Source organism: Dothidotthia symphoricarpi (genome assembly GCF_010015815.1).
Source record: "Dothidotthia symphoricarpi CBS 119687 unplaced genomic scaffold P153scaffold_23, whole genome shotgun sequence".
Taxonomy (NCBI): domain Eukaryota; kingdom Fungi; phylum Ascomycota; class Dothideomycetes; order Pleosporales; family Dothidotthiaceae; genus Dothidotthia; species Dothidotthia symphoricarpi.
In genome coordinates, this window is record NW_022985030.1 from 113,102 (window position 1) to 129,007 (window position 15,906).

The 15,906-nt window shown below is 52.0% G+C and overlaps 6 protein-coding genes across 6 annotated transcripts; 3 read left to right on the plus strand and 3 right to left on the minus strand.

The window, feature by feature from the left end:
• Positions 1 to 336: 336 nt before the first annotated feature.
• On the plus strand, positions 337 to 1,106 carry P153DRAFT_401000 (necrosis-and ethylene-inducing protein-like protein 1 precursor; the record flags this gene model as incomplete). The annotated part of the gene is made up of 2 exons (XM_033671873.1): positions 337 to 572; positions 623 to 1,106. 2 exons carry the CDS (start codon positions 337 to 339, stop codon positions 1,104 to 1,106), a joined length of 720 nt encoding a protein of 239 aa, XP_033518765.1.
• A 182-nt stretch (positions 1,107 to 1,288) lies between these two features.
• On the minus strand, positions 1,289 to 2,928 carry P153DRAFT_370823 (uncharacterized protein). Its single transcript, XM_033669123.1, has one exon. It carries the CDS (start codon positions 2,560 to 2,562, stop codon positions 1,465 to 1,467), a length of 1,098 nt encoding a protein of 365 aa, XP_033518766.1. The 5' UTR covers positions 2,563 to 2,928; the 3' UTR covers positions 1,289 to 1,464.
• A 282-nt stretch (positions 2,929 to 3,210) lies between these two features.
• Positions 3,211 to 4,730, plus strand: P153DRAFT_361094 (DUF1593-domain-containing protein; the record flags this gene model as incomplete). The annotated part of the gene is made up of 2 exons (XM_033666960.1): positions 3,211 to 3,516; positions 3,582 to 4,730. The coding sequence occupies 2 exons, from the start codon at positions 3,211 to 3,213 to the stop codon at positions 4,728 to 4,730; spliced, it is 1,455 nt and encodes a 484-aa protein (XP_033518767.1).
• An 834-nt stretch (positions 4,731 to 5,564) lies between these two features.
• P153DRAFT_390412 (cytochrome P450) lies at positions 5,565 to 7,394 on the plus strand (the record flags this gene model as incomplete). Its single annotated transcript, XM_033670926.1, has 5 exons — positions 5,565 to 5,912; positions 5,974 to 6,216; positions 6,266 to 6,436; positions 6,484 to 6,634; positions 6,682 to 7,394. The coding sequence occupies 5 exons, from the start codon at positions 5,565 to 5,567 to the stop codon at positions 7,392 to 7,394; spliced, it is 1,626 nt and encodes a 541-aa protein (XP_033518768.1).
• Positions 7,395 to 11,605: 4,211 nt separating this feature from the next.
• P153DRAFT_361097 (glycoside hydrolase family 93 protein) lies at positions 11,606 to 12,793 on the minus strand (the record flags this gene model as incomplete). Its single annotated transcript, XM_033666961.1, has 1 exon — positions 11,606 to 12,793. One exon carries the CDS (start codon positions 12,791 to 12,793, stop codon positions 11,606 to 11,608), a length of 1,188 nt encoding a protein of 395 aa, XP_033518769.1.
• Positions 12,794 to 13,550: 757 nt separating this feature from the next.
• P153DRAFT_370827 (RNA polymerase II subunit A C-terminal domain phosphatase SSU72) lies at positions 13,551 to 14,893 on the minus strand. Its single transcript, XM_033669124.1, has 3 exons — positions 14,783 to 14,893; positions 14,340 to 14,605; positions 13,551 to 14,288 (listed from the first exon to the last, which is right to left on the minus strand). The coding sequence occupies exons 2-3, from the start codon at positions 14,537 to 14,539 to the stop codon at positions 13,631 to 13,633; spliced, it is 858 nt and encodes a 285-aa protein (XP_033518770.1). The 5' UTR covers positions 14,540 to 14,605; positions 14,783 to 14,893; the 3' UTR covers positions 13,551 to 13,630.
• Between the last annotated feature and the right edge of the window lie 1,013 nt (positions 14,894 to 15,906).

Sequence of the window (15,906 nt, forward strand, 5' to 3'; positions counted from 1 at the left end):
TCAAGGCCATGTGCTCGGTTGCATGCCTGTATTGATGTACCTGCATAATTCTATGGATAACATTCCGCATATGGCACAAGCAACTCGAACGCAGCAAAGACACAATGTTGTGCAAGTGGGTTCGTCGCAGATAAAGCGACATGAGGTTACTGAGTATATAAACTGACCGGTCAGCATCGATTAGATCTCTACAAGCAACATTTAGTTCACTTCTGTTCCTGGTTCTGCATCGTGGTGAATCGACTGTTGTCCTCCGACATTCAGTTCTTCGACGACAGAGAACACTAAACACATCAAGATTTTTGGCCAAACAGGAGATACTGAAGATTTGCCAAGATGTTATTTGACCTCCGTACTGTGTCGGTCCAGCTTCTTGCTGCTGCTGCCTACGTCTCCGCCTCGCCGTTAAGCTTTGGCAAACGTGCAGTCATCAGCCACGATGCCGTTGTTGGCTTTGCCCAGACCGTACCCTCTGGGATCAACGGAACCCTTTACCTGAAGTACAAACCACTCCTCAAAGTCTTCAACGGCTGCGTGCCATTCCCTGCCGTGGACAAGAACGGCAACACCGGGTACGTCTCTTCTCCTCTTTTCTCCACACTGATTCTAACCTCCTTTCCAGTGGCGGCCTCAATACTTCTGGCGATTCAAACGGCGACTGCGCCTCTTCCCCTGGCCAAGTCTACGTGCGCGGCGGCTTCTACGGCGGTTCCTACGCAATCATGTACAGCTGGTACATGCCGAAGGACTCGCCCGGACCGGGCCTTGGGCATCGACACGACTGGGAAAACGTCGTCGTGTGGCTCTCGACAAACTCCGCGTCGGCAACTCTCGAGGGGGTCTCCATCTCCGCGCACGGCGACTACCAGAAGGATACGTCGCCGGACTTGTCCGGCACCTCCCCTCTCATTGGGTATATCAGCTACTTTCCAGTCGATCATCAACTGATTGCAACGACCACCGTGGGCGGTACACAGCCGCTTATCGCGTGGGAGAGTATGACACAAGCGGCGAGAACGGCGATTGAGAGTACAGACTTTGGGGATGCTACGCCGAGTTTTAGGGATAGCAATTTTCAGACTTATCTAGCTAAAGCCGTTTTGTAGATTGTGCTTCGCTTGGACCAGTACGGTGGTCTGGATAGAGGGAGAGAGGAGCGGAGCTGAGCGTGAGCTGGTTTCGGTGTCCTCTAGATCCTCTTTTGCCTCTTCTATACTTCTCGCGGGTCTAGCAGCTATGCTGTTTAAGGCTTACGGCTCGTTAGACTGCATGTAGATACAAAGTTTCGGTATTTATTTTCTGTCAGTCGCAATTTGCTGAATACCGGTTCCATGGGTCTGAATGTTGCAAATGAGTCGCGCTCTACACTTGAAAAAGTTACCATGTGTTCGAAGTATTTGCCTACGATTGAACTGCTACAAGGAAGTCAAACGTCGACGCCAACCACACTATATGTCAACCCTTCTAACCCGAACACGCAGGCGTTGCATCATTCATCGCACTGTATTGTCCACTTTCCAACACACGCCTCATCGCGTCTTCCCGCGTTCCCTGCAAGTCCAACCTGGCCTCCTTCAACTTCTTCTCCCCCTTCCCGAGCTTCGCTTTCAAGGTCGCCTCCCGGCCCACACCATCTTGCACTAAATTCCCACAGAGGTTTCTTGCCTTGTCGATTTGGACCTCGCTCGCCTTGATCCGATCATGCATGTCCATATCCGAGAAGATGTTATCGAAGTACACATCCCCCCATATACTCCCACTAGCGATATTCATGTCGCCCAGTGTAGGCAGCTCGGGTGCCAAGTGGCACAGCTGCTGCTGCAGCATACGCACTTGCTGGATGGACGACTCTGCGCGCTCGAGGTAGTTGCGTTTCTGCGTCGAGGTGTGGGAGCTCCCACCGAACATGTCAAGGCATGAGGCGTCGTACGCAGACTCCATATGATTTCGCGCTTCGGCAAGCTTGGTGCTGGCCTGGCGGAGGAGGAAAAGGATATGTCTTTCGCGCTCCAGGGCCTGGTTGAGAGTTTGTACGTGCTGGGACGCGGCGATGCAGGTGTTTTCTTTGGCGTCCTCTTCGGGGAGCTCGGGGGTAGGGCCGTCGAATATGTTGTTGTATAAATTGTCCAGTTCCGTCTTCAAGATTGTGTACCGCTGTGCACTGGTTTCAAGTTTCCCCACCTGAATTTCGGTTTCGGCTTTGAGTTCCTTTGTGTATTCCAATTCATCTTCGGCGGTCCTCTGCGATTGGATCGCGTCGAAGTACTCGCGTTCTTCTTTTGCTGCCTTTTCGGCGAAACGCGCTTTTCGCCCGCTGGCTTTGTGTGCGAAGCGTCGGTATCTGGATTCTGAGTACTTTTTGTGGTCTTCCAGCTCCTTGTTTGTTATGCGCGTAAGGTCTTGGACGCGCTTGTGTGTTCTGGCGATTTGCGCATTGAGTTCCGTGAGGTAGGCAGTTTGCTGTTGGAGTTGTGAGGGCGAGGACTCTGTTTCCTGAAGTCCTTGAAGAAGTTGGGCATGCTGGCCGGATATGTGTTGGATCTTTTCTTGGACAGAGGTCATGATGGCTGTTGCGCAAGTTGTTTAAGTGTTGAAGACAAATTAAGTTCATGTGATGGATCGAAGCCGGACGGTATCGGAATGAAGCCACAGTGGGTCTAATTATGTACCTACGTCCCGACGCCCGCTTTTAGTGATGCTGATACCTACACCTGGTTATCGTGATGCTACACAGTATACCTCGAACTCAGCCTTGTAGTCGGGAGGCCCGATCGCTCCGGTTTGATGTCAGCCAAGTAAGGCGGTGCAACGCTACCAAGCCACAGGGCGATCGTCCCGTGACCGGCTAACTCGGATCTCGGGCGTCAACTTGGTGTTTGAATTGAATTGGATGATAGTTTTGATGGCGTTATTGAGTGCGAGATTAGACATTCAAGATTGGGCTCGAAACAGAGTTCTGTTTGGTACTTTGGAAAAATACGCTAGGCAAGAACAAGCGAGGGGGCGAAAAATGGCCTAGTTTTATTGAACATCGCACCTGTGAAACCTTGAGACACGGCCATGGCGTGATATTGCAAGGCTGGTGGTTGTAGTGATATAGTATAACATGGAGGGCTTCACGGTCCTCCACAGGTCCCCACTAAAGTCCTCATCCTTCGACCTGCCCCTTTTTTCTCCACCGCTGACCTCCGAGCCTCCGAGCATCCCATCATGGCAACTGAACAGCTGCAAACCTACCTGCAGAAGCCGCGTGTTTTCGTCACTACGGCCATTTCAGATGACACCGATGGCGCTGGGTCGCTAGCTCGTTATCTGCTATACTCAAATCAATTCGAAACGGAAGGATTGGTTGCTTGCACGAGTACCTGGTTGAAAGATACAGTGTGCCCGCAAAACATCGAGAAAATCATCAATGCGTACGCTGGTGCAGTGGGCAACTTGAACAAACATGTTCATCAGAATTGGCAGTATCCAAGCGCGGAGCATTTGAAGAGCCTGGTCAGAACAGGTGCCAAGGTATCTACAACTCTCGCGATGCCGAACCCATATGTCACGTGTGCGAAGTACTAATAGAGTATTAGGCATATGGTATGACTGCAATCAGCACTGATGGTGAGCTGTCTGCGGGTGGGCAGCATCTATACGACCGTATCATTGCACCTTCAACACAGCCGTTATGGGTTCTATGTTGGGGCGGTACGAATACACTCGCGGAGGCATTGCTCAAGATCGATGACAACTACTCTCCCGAAGACTCGGAACGCCTGCTGTCCCGTTTACGTGTCTATGCTGCTTCGGATCAAGACAACTCAGGAGCATGGATTCGCAACAATTTCCCTCAGATATTTTATATTGTCTCAATACACGGATGGAACCATTACAACATGGCCACTTGGGCTGGTATCACTGGCGACAAGTACTATGGCTTCGATCAAGGTGGTCCTGACTATACGAAGATGGAGCGCAGTTGGATCGACGAACACATCCGCATCGGATCCTTAGGCAGCGCGTATCCAGATCATCCATGGGTTCCAGAAGGCGGCACGCCTACGTTTCTCTATCTCACTCAAAATGGTCTCGGTGTGCCTGACTGCCCTGAGTACGGATCCTGGGGCGGACGATATGCCCGCACAGATGTCAGCTCCGCAGGCTTGAATAGCAATCATCACGGGGACGTCGTAGACCGAGTTAAGGGAATCGATGGCCGGATGCACACCTCCAACCATGCAACCATCTGGCGCTGGCGCGACGCCTTCCAGAACGACTTTGCTGCGCGCATCAAGTGGAGCATGGAGCCTGACTTTGCGAAGGCGAACCACCACCCTGTCATCACCGTCAATGGTGATTCGGGTCTGGCACCTATGCGCATCGACGCCGAAGCTGGATCCAAAGTTACCCTTGATGCGTCTGGTACATATGATCCAGACAACAACAGCAAACTCACTTTCAAGTGGTGGCATTATCGAGAACCAACCGCGACGCAGTGGTGTGTGGAGATGGAAGTCACAGAATTGAAGATTGAGAAGCTCGACGATGAAGGTAGAAAGGTTGAGGTAACGTTGCCGCCGCCAGAGAAGTGTGCTGTGGAATTAGAAAGCAGCAAACCTGTATCGATGGGACAGTTGCTGCATTTGATCCTGGAGGCCACTGATAACGGCAGTCCGAACTTGACAAGTTACCGACGGGTGTTGATACAGGCCACGAATAAGGAGTTGAAAGGTGGTGCATAATGGAGCTGCTATCGATGTTTCCGTGCAAAGTTTTATGAAGCATATACTTGGCTTTGAAGCTGGGTATCGTGTCCGATCTTTTAAACCGTAATGCCGTAGGGCGATATCGAATTTTATCTACTCAACCAGAAGCTTGAGCGAGACGGCCAAACGCCAATTTCCGTGTTAAGTCGACAAGGTTTCCGAGGTGCAGTGACAGATGTAGCTGTGCGTGCATGGGTGAGGCGGGGTCGTCTCATCACATTGGTCTTCTCAGTACCGAGGATTCTACTAAGAATTCTATCAAGCTGATGCCGATTAGCGCTCCACGGCTGAGCAACGCTTTAACGACAATTAACACAGCTTGATAAAGATGAGCATCGGTATTTGAGGTACGTACGTCCTGCCACGATGAGGTCGCTGTCGTCTTTCAACACCTGTATTTACCGAACATAGGTCAATTCACCCCTGCGCGGATTGCACGCTACGCTTCCAAGCTAGGGAACACTGTATGACAACTGCGGATCATAACGATATCCAGCGCTTGGAATTCCCCTCGATACGCCCCGCGTCCATGACTGCAGCAAATTATAGGCTGAAACACGTTGCCTTCATATGCCGGGACGGACATCTGCGCTCAAGGTTGTCAAAGGGGATGCGAGCTAACCGAAGAGAAGCATATGCTGCATTAGGGCTGCCAGTCCTGCAGTAGCTTACCGCGCCGTAGGTTTGCGTAAATGTTCCTATATTGCAATATGCGTCAGCTTACATGTTATCGCGATCGGTGAGATAGCATACCTTATATACTATGGCTCAGGCAACGTAAGACTGAGCAAACGTCTAGCCACCGTAATCATGTCTCTCTCATTTTACGCTTTTGTGGCCTCCCTACTGGCTTTGGCTGCCTATAGGCTCAGCAAAGTTGGTCGTAGGCCGGTAGGTTATCCTCCTGGCCCACCCACACTGCCATTGATTGGAAACCTACACTTGATGCCTAAGGAGAAGGGCCACCTTCAGCTCCAAAAATGGGCAGAAGAATATGGCCCAGTGTACTCGCTCATTCTCGGTACGAAGGTCATGATTGTGCTATCCTCGGATCAAGCTATCAAGGACCTGCTGGATAAGCGGAGTGGGATTTATTCCTCGCGTCCGGACATGTATCTTGGCCGGCTTGTGAGTGGTGGCCTGCGCGTTGTGCTCATGGTAGGCTTTGCAACCAGATCTACGTAACAGCTTCTGGGGATGGTTGTGCTAATAATGTCAGGAATACGGCGAAACCTGGCGCATGGTTCGTAAGATCGTCCACAACAGCTTAAGCCTCACGGCAGCAAGATCGTATGTCCCGTACCAGGACCTAGAGAGTAGGGCTATGCTTGTTGGTTTGCTGGAAAAGCCAGACCTGTTCATCGATCATATTCGGCGATACACCAATTCTTTGACGACCCAGATGACCTTCAGCTTCCGCACAACGAGCATCGATGATCCCAAATTGAAGCAACTCTATCACGTATGAACGTTCCAAATAGCTTTCCTAAAACTGCTGATTGTACCCCCAGGGTTTTGAGAAGTTCAGTGAGGTCATCGGAACCCAGACCGCGGCACTTCTTGATTTGTATCCCCTCCTTCGAGCACTACCAGACATCGTGCTTCCGCTACGGCGATATGCAAAGAAACTGCACGAGAAAGAAAGTGAGCTGTATATCGGTCATTGGCTTAACGTGAAAAAGGTAAGAGTTTAATCGTCAGAAATCTTGAGTGGGAACTAACAAAAAAGGCTATCAAGAATGGTACGGCCAGGCCATGTTTATGTTTTGACCTAGCCCGTGCCCAAGATGAGGAGGGGTTCTCTGATGCCCTTGCCGGTTATGTCAGCGGCTCGATGCTAGAGGCAGGCTCCGATACAACGGCTGCAACGCTCATCGGCTGTAGGTGTAGCCAGGCAATAACACCATACCACGCTGATCGCTGCCAGTCTTTCAAGCAATGGTCCTGTTCCCTGAAGCTGCAAAAGCCGCACAGGAGGAACTTGATCGCGTGTGTGGCGACCGCTTTCCGACCCTAGATGATGAGCCAAATCTGCCTTACATCCGCGCCTGCGTGAAGGAGAGCATGCGTTGGATGCCGACAGCCATATTGGGCATCCCACACGCCGTCATTCGGGATGATGAGTACATGGGCTACAAGATCCCAAAGGGCGCGGGAATCATGTGGAACGTCTGGGCAATCCACAATGATCCCAAGCGGCATCCTGATCCACGACGCTTCGACCCGGCCCGCTACATCGACGATCGCCAGACTGCAGCGGAGGCGGCGAACAACCCAATTGCTGCAAAGCGCGATCAGTTCGTGTTCGGTGCAGGTCGACGCTTGTGTCAGGGTATGCATATCGCTGAGCGGTCGCTTTTCCTCGCCATAGCACGTTTGCTGTGGGCGTTTGACTTCCACAAAGCACGCGATGCAGACGGTAATGAGATGATACCCGACGCGAGCGAATTAACGGAGGGGATATTGGTACAACCGAAGCCTTTCCCAGCTCGAATTGTGCCGAGAAACAGTGACAAAGCTGCGAGCGTAGAGTCGGAGTGGGGCAAGATGTCGGACTTGCTGGATGAGGACCTGCAGTGGAAGGTGCTTCCTGAGGGGCTGCTCTGGAAAGGGTATAGCCAGACCCCTAAGGCACCTTGATATCATCCGAAAGTCGAGTCGGTATGAGATGGCAATTACAACTTAGTCTCTAGCCCTGCCAATCTACGATGCGTTCTCTGAAGATGCATCAGACGATGAAGGCACATAGACAACTTCTGCGCTTTATGAAATGTCATTTCCCTTTTGCTCGTGCTTTGCGTGTCTTTCTGACCACTATCACTTCGTACACAGGAGACAAATCAAATGTGATGATACCGAGTACCTCGAACATCTTCAGACATCAGCTTCATTTGTACTGCACATTACTCAAGGATGATCCAAACCTGTATCTAACTGCTCAACCATGAAACTCGAGATCAGTTCCTCTCTAGCATATCCAGCAAAACGTTCAGGCCTTACGCCGATACTACTGTGCGAACCCATCTGCCATCGATACTATACCTGCGACGAAAGCATACCAATTTACATATGGGTAAGCTTCAAGATCTATATTAGATAACCTAAAGCCCTACTGTACTGTGAAGCTATACGTCCCACCTGATTGAAACGAGTGGAGTTTGGAAAGAGGATACAAATGCCGCGTTATTCTGGGATATGTGTTGAACCGTCTTACCATCACTGTGTAGTCTGAAGATAAACTAATATCATATGGTATTACTTGTGACCTCCTGTGCATCTCGTGATTGTCCAGACACAAACTTGGCCGACACTTAACCCTTCCAAATAACTGGGTTGAGAATCTCCCAGAGTCACTTTTTTCTTCACTGTCGAGTACATGTCGTAACATCTGGACTGGAGATGCTTCTTATATCAAAACTTCAGCGCGTTTCACAGTTTGACCGCGAAGGCCTATCCGTGTTTCGTTTTAGTACTTACGTGAGTCTCCTGAAGACCGCAAAACGAAGTCACAGAGATACCTTCACAAAGCTATGGTGTTATTGCATGTTCATGTATACTCACGCTGGTTGCTTGCATCTGATGGCAATGTTCAGTTTGCCTACTGATATCAAAACAGCTTACACCTAGTACACCTCGCTCCGCACATCTCTGGTCTCTTTTTTGTTCCGTATATAAAAACAACGCCAACGCCATGGTCACTCTCGACCGTTGTTGTAACAAGTTCGGTATGGGAACAGAATATCCTGGTGCTTTCCCTCGTCTTAACCGAGAATAGGGACAATCGGGGCCTTATCGTATCTCAATTCACTATTGCACGCCATGCACCTTGGTCCAATCACGAGCGTTCCGGTAGTGGTAACACACTTCCATCGTTGAACCCAAATACGACATAGTGGATTTGATCAGCCATGGACGTCATTCCCACGCGCTCGCAGTTGTTCAGTGGCAGGTCAGAATCACTGAGCCCTTTCACTGGTCTCTTTCCATACAGCGAACATGGAAATTCTGAACTGTCACCCGCTCTGCACGGTGCACCGCGAACATATGGTGAAGGTTTTAACAACCGTATCGTTAAGGTCGTCAAGTATTTGGGCTCCACTACCTAATGATCAAGACCACCCCAGCACGTTCGATCGTTAATTCTCTCATTCACTCAACTCTCAACTACCTGGAACTCAGCTCAACTTCTCGGCAAGGGAACTTCGTCACACTCGACCTCATATAATTCACATCCCCTGTTTGCTTACCAAAACTCTGCTATGTCGAACCAGCACGACACCAGCCCCTACTATCAAGGCGACAACACTCCGTATGCAACATTACAACCATCGCATGCTACCTGTCAAAGCCCTTCTCCATATTCACAGCTAAGTAGCGAGAGCAACCACGGTCAATATCAGTTTCATCTTGAAGGCCACCTGCATTCCGCTCCTTGCGTTTCTGATAGCAATGTGGAGCCGCAGCACAATATCGATCCAACAGTGCAATCGACCTTTACAGCTCCCGAAGAATCCCATATGTCTAATACTCAAACTTGGCATATTCTTGATGGAGAACTTGATCCTACCTTATCCGAATATACCTTCCATGCTCCCAACACACTCCACTCTGGAAGTCGACATCTTCGAGCCGGCGAGGTAGCGAATGCATATTACCATCACCAGGCTCTGCACGACGGTCTTCATACTCCGCTCAATATGGCCTCGTCTTTTCAACCAAGCAATTCCGCACAGTGGAACCCATCTGATTTCGACCATGAGCGTCATGTTGGTCTTAACAAATCCATCTTCCCGTCGCATCATCCAGATCAGATGGCGTACAGGTATACCTCAGATGCTAAGGTGTGTCCCGATCAGAGTGCGATGTACGTCAACCCCAAACAGCACAAGCGGATCTTGAATAGGCGCACAACGCGTGTCAACATCGAGGCTGCCACCAAACCTCAAGAAGAGCACCAAAGAATCCCGGGCGGCAATCTGACACCGCAAGAAGGCGAAGATCGTACAAGTGCCGAAGTAAACGCTACCCTCACCAATCCATCCTTGACACCAAAGCACCCTGTCATCGTTCCTCCAACACGAGCAATCGCAGCTCCGCGTAAGTCCAGCAGCAAGCTGCGACACCAAGTTCTAGCAGACGTCTTCACCACACCACTGCCAAACTTTTCTCAAACCACCTTACACTATGCGACCCGGACCGACGCAGCCAAAGACTTCCAAACCCGTATCAAGCTCCAGGCTACCTATTGGACGCCGCCACAGAACGACACCAGCATTCCCCAGAACAACGCAGAGCGTCAGAACATCGTCCAGATCCTAGTTGGCGCTATGAAAGATCTCTCGCGCGCCAAAGACATCAGTAGCAGTTCTTCTGCATCGCGATGGGTGGAGGATGCGCCACGGCGGTACAAAGAAGAGGACGTTGAAATCGCTTGTTGGGAAATTGCCGTAAGTCAAGCATTCTTCATGATAAAACATCTAACTAACCTAGCTTACTGGATCCAGGAGCTGGCAGAGCGTCTCCACCGCGAAGGCCCATCCGTTCTCTCCATCCGCGATGTGAATTTCCTCCAAAAAGTGCAGCATTCAGAAACACTCACTTTCACGGAGCGAATCCACGTCATCGCCACACTGCTGTGCGAGTTCAAGAGCCGATGCGATGGCCTGATTAAAGGCGGGAGTTTGCACACCGTTGTTGGTGCGCCGCAAGACGCGCTGCATACTTCGCGGTCGAATTTGGGGAATAATAGGTATCGGCAGGATCTGCTTACTTATGCGCGTAAGAACCAGGTGGTGGAAGGTGGTGGGAAGCGTAGTATGTTTGAATTGCTCACACATTTGAGTGACGGGCCAGTGCTAATTGTTTGTAGAACGAGCCGCTAAAAGGCTTTCTGTCGCACTTGCCAATCAGGGTGTTCATGATGCCAACACTCCTCCGGATAGTCAACATGGTGCAACTGAACCCGATACGTTCAATCACTCAGTTGCTGAAGCCCGGCGTCTGCGGTCTGGATCAACATCGATGAAAGACTCAGGGAGTAGACGGAAGCGCGTCCGCCTCTCATCTCGTTAAGCCAATTCCCTGGTTTCCCCCTATTTTCACGCTCAGGAGACTTTACGTAGATAATTCAATATCTCAATATCCTTTCTCGTAGTTGGAGTTGCCTGGTCTAATTACTTGAAGTTTGTTTCTATATATAAATATAATTTTTTCAGTTTGATCTCCGTGAGGTCGCACCTAGGTTTCGACATTCCAGTTCCGCCATCCCCTCCCCAACCCCATTCATCCGAACCTCTAGCTTCTCTCCCGGTCCTAAAAAACCCTCTATTCATCATCTTCGCGTACTAACCTCCTAATTATCAATCATCCCCGAATCTTAGTTTCTGGTTCATTCATACCCAGCTACTTCCCCCCCCCCCCTCCTCTTGATGTCGATACAATGCAACGGTGTCACACATGATAGATAGATGGATAGATAAATAAACTTCGAGCAGTAAGTCGTTACTAGGTTGTATGTATGTATATGAACAGAGATGAGAGCAGAGTGTATTCCGTGGAAACAGATACTCGGGGAGGATGGGGTGGTGTGGGGGTATGCGTTTTTATTGAATTTGAGGGGGGAGGGGGGGCTGTTTTGCTGGTATTGTGGGATGTGATGAATGTTGATGTTGGGTTCTACGACGGCCGCAAGACGGGATAGGATAGGATAGGATGGGACGGCGTTGTGTTGTTTGGTAGTAGAAGAAGAAGTAGTACACAAAGCACCAATTCAGGACTCAGAAAATATATAATATATTCTTCAACACGCCCTCCCCATCGCTGTATGGGCGTGCCCATCTATTCCCCCCACCTCAAGCCCTCCACCTCGAAATATCCACAACACTAACCGTAACCCTATTAATCTCCGTAGTAGGCGGCAGCACCCCCCCGCCCATAATCAACAACCTCTTCTGATCCCTCAACACCCTCAAATGCCTCGTATAACTCGCGCCCTCGGGCGTATCAACAATCGTCCAATTCCCCTGGCCCAACTTCTGATTAATATAAACCTGCGTGCCGTTCCCCCGTCCACCCGTCCCCGCCACCGCACCAGACGAGCTAACAATCAGCGTACCGTTTTTCCCGCCAACGGAACTCCACACCACGTACGGCGAGCCCGTGGGAATCGTGCCGTCGGACACGACGAGCGGGACGCCTGTCACTGCGCCGAAGGCCTCGGGATCGGCGGCGATTTTAAAGTACACGGGGAACTGGTATGCGGAGATGGAGGTGGGGCCGCCGCCGTACTCGTAGGTCATTATGAATTTTCCGTTGGGGAGTTGCGCGACGGTGGGCATGCCCGGGCGGTCGGTGTAGGTTGGGTATGCGACGTCGTCGACGACGGGGCCCCATGTCTTGCCATCAAGCGTGGTCTGGTGCACCATTTTCTGGCCGTGGGTCGCGTTGTCGCGTTGGTCGGAGTAGTAGCATATTAATTTATGGTTGTGCAGCATGAGGAAGGGTTCCCAGACAGGCGTGAGTCCATTGTTGGGCACAGCTTCACCGCCAGCCGCGATGTGCGAGACGAATTTCCACGTCTTGCCGCGGTCGGTCGAAGCGTACAGCTCGATGAGGGTCTGGCTGAGGTCGGTGGGGATTGCGCTGCCGGAGAGGAGCACGGTGCCTTTGGGGAAGCCGCCGAATTTCTCAGGCAGCACGTACAGGAAGGGTTGGTAGCGGAGACCCCAGTTCTTCTGTGTGTCTTGCACGCGGGACAGCTCGTGCCAGGTGTAGCCGTTGTCGCGGGATTGGTAGATGGGGAAGTAGACTAGCGGGGGCTCGGGGCTGTAGTTCTCCCATGTTGCGAGGAGCGTGCCGTCTGAGAGCTCTGCAGAGCGGGCGTACAGGACGCGCGGGTCGGAGTAGTTTGCTGGCGGGGTGAAGATGACGCGGCGGGAGAAGGTGGATGGGGCTCTGGACTGGAGCTGTGTCGATGGAGAAGCAGACACCGACACCGACAAAAGCGGCAGCAAGCCGAAGAGGAAAGAAGAGAGACGCATCGCGAAGGAAGTATGATCGACAAACGATGATACAGAAAAAAAAAAGATATGTTTCACCCGGGACGATCGAATATATAAACAAAATCCGGCAATCCATCATCTACCTTGCAGGCCATGTGCCAACCCAGCGCGCCGTCCACCACACTGGGCTCTCTCCTCCGTCCGCTAGTCACACCAAATCACCGTAACTCAGTAAAGAAAAACATGTAATTACCTCACCATCGCTGCCGCCCCCATGTTCGCAGCACTGATTTGCGGGGAATTCTAATCCCGTGGGAAATGTGGGGAATGGGTGCTGCTTTGCGGGGAAAGCCCTAGTGACAATGATGCTCCGAGAAGAAAAACCGCGTGCAAGGGTCGGTTTATATTGCGTTTCGCCGCACTGACAGGGCCAAGCCGCGGAGGAAGCTCTCGGCGGGCAAGCGCAGCTCAGTCGCACGAGTGAGGGCTCGGTGCTGGGACAAGGATGGCCGAGGGCGAGGAATATTTATGTCGATGTTGTGCCTGGAGGTGGAGTTGGGATGGCAGGTTGTTGGACGGCTTAACACGACAGGCGAGCAGGAGACATTCGCCATTATTTTCCTTCACGTCTGTCTCGCGCAGCTTTCCTCTCCGTTCTAGCGTCCTCACTTCACCTGCCGATTCACAACTTCCCGTCCGTCTCCGCCTCGTATTTCAAGTTAGTTCCGGTCCAAGTCACGCGGTCATTTTAGTATTGTTTGGCAGGCAAGATAATGGGTAATATTGTGTTCAATTCAAACGCCTTGCTATGCTTCCTGGGTATCGAAATATGTTCATAAAAAAAAGAAAGACAACCGACGCCATTGGTGAGTGCGACTAAAACCACGCCAAACTCCACAGCGCAGGCATGTGCGGCCACCGCTCCTGCCAAGCAGCGAGAATGTCGGGAACCTTCTCATCAAAGCCCGATCGAGCGGCTCCTCCGCCTGCCGCCCAGCCACTCTCGCCAAGTTCCTCCCTCTCCTTGCCTGCAGCCTCGTTGAGACTCAACGCTAGGTCGAGGATTGCTTTACCGCCAACGAGCGCCTCTTCGTGATTATCCCTGATGTCCACGTTGAAGACGTGGACGGGACGGTTGAGCTTTCCGCCTTTGTTGTGCAAGTCTTCTAGCACGGCATCGAAGCAGCGCTCTTCACACGTGAAGACGATATCGACGACCCCAGCCTCGGTACCTTCAAAGCCCTTATCCTCGCCATGTTCCAGGCGCGGTTTACCAGGAACCCAATCCTGGAATCGCTCTGGGAAACCCTTGATATTGAGATTGCGACCGAGCATATTCAGCAGGCCATTGTGCGTGTAGAGCGCAGTGTTTTGCTGGGCAAGCTCATCGTGGATAGCACGGTAGGTGGTACTGTTGAAGTTGTACACGTTGGGCTGGGTGATGGTCGGGCCGGGTAGGCGCACGAGCGACCCAGTGCCAAAAGAGATGGTAGGGAGATTGGCAGAGGCGAGCTGGAGATGAGCTTCCATGGATCTGTCCGCGTTAGTCGACGGCATAGCAATAAGATATAAGAAAAAGACATACCGGTTCTGGTTACTGGCGCACACGGTGCAGAACTTGAGCTTGAACTTGTCGTCGGGCACCATGTTGCTGTTTGCCGGCGCATCATTCGCGCCGTCCATAGCAATGGGTTGAGGCTCCATTGGCGGCGGTGGAGGAGGTGGAGGGGCAGGCGCAAGCACAGGCTGCTGTTGCCTCGCCCGCAGCCGGGGATCAGCGGACATGGTGAGGAATGTCGTGTGCTGTGGAGGAGGTGGGAGTGACGGCTTGGACACGTCTCACTGCAAATTCTTCAAAGGTCAGCCAAAGCTCGTCAATGAGTGAAGAGTCAAAGCAGCATTGAATAAAACGTGGATCAGAATTTTCAGTGTATATTATTATTAGTGAGTCCTCAACGGCTAATGCCTAGGACAGCTCCAATATTTGTTCATCATCACAGGGGAGAAAGCAAGAGAGGTGGTACATACGTGTGTGACGAGAAAGCCCCAAGGACGTCAATGCTCAGTCCATTGAGGAGGCATCAATCAGGCGACGATGCTGCGATGTGCTGGGGTGAATATGGCGATGGAGACACGAGGTGCCTGTGGTGTGTGGGAGCTCTGCGTGAAGCTCGAAAGTCATTGTGTTTTTCCAGCGCTTACTAAGGGCTGACACAGACGACAGTCGACCAGGCTGCTTGCGGCAAGTCCATGTTCAGTCTTGACCGATTTCGGAACATGAGGGGTAGAGACTACTTGGAGTCAATTTTTTGATGCTGGACGTTGGACTTGATGTCTGCATCTGGAGTCACTCCTGGCCAGTTCACGTCCAAATGAGAAGAGCCCACGACTCGTCATGGTGGCGACGACGTTCTGCTGGGCCACGCTGCTGCACATGGGCCCCGTGACGGCGTTCGGCTGGTGTGTTCAAGGAAGATCCGCGGACAAGCTGACTGAGCGGGTGCGCCATGGGCCTCGTTGCAGCCTAGTGGCGCTGACAGGTGAAACATGCTAGAAACATGCTAGGGAAAAAGCAGTGAAGAGGTGTTGGAACGGCGGCATCGCATCGGCTCGACGCCCAAAGCACAGCCCCTCGTGGTGCGGGTGCGAGGGCTGCTGTGGCCAAAATGGTTTTTCTGTCGAGTTCGCCTTGCAGTGCTGGCCGTGTTGAGTGACTGCCAGGCCGAGGTTTTGGCTGACGGCGCTGCCATGTCTGAAACAATGCAACGGCGCCTTGCTATGCCCACGCCGCCCAGAGATAAAAATAGCGGCCTGCATGTGCATTCTGTCGACAAGCAGCAACTTGCAACCAGACCTCATAGCCAGACCTCATAACCGACCGCCAGCTCACCGCAATCGTGCCGCCGTGTCTGTTGCCTTGCCGTCGCCTGCCCGTCTCAGACTTGACTGCCCCTCGCAGCGCCGCATCGAGCGTCGACGCCGTCCCGCAGTCTGCGCCATCCTCTGGCCGTTCACTGGTAGGCGTTAGCGCCAGGCGAACTCCCCACACCCCGGCGAGGGCCTCTCCAGCCGCTGCCCACTGCAAATATCTTCACATTCGCCCGCCTGCTGTGTAATTGCCGGGCGCTTCTTCGCCGCCCAGTGTCGTTCCA

What these genes read in the sequence shown, in the direction of transcription:
- P153DRAFT_370823 (XM_033669123.1), bottom strand. Translation starts at nt 2,562, where the DNA reads ATGACCTCTGTCCAAGAAAAGATCCAACACATATCCGGCCAGCATGCC.
- P153DRAFT_370827 (XM_033669124.1), bottom strand. Translation starts at nt 14,539, where the DNA reads ATGTCCGCTGATCCCCGGCTGCGGGCGAGGCAACAGCAGCCTGTGCTT. An exon ending in TGCGCCAGTAACCAGAACCG is followed by an intron (nt 14,289 to 14,339) that starts GTATGTCTTTTT and finishes TAACGCGGACAG; the next exon opens with ATCCATGGAAGCTCATCTCC.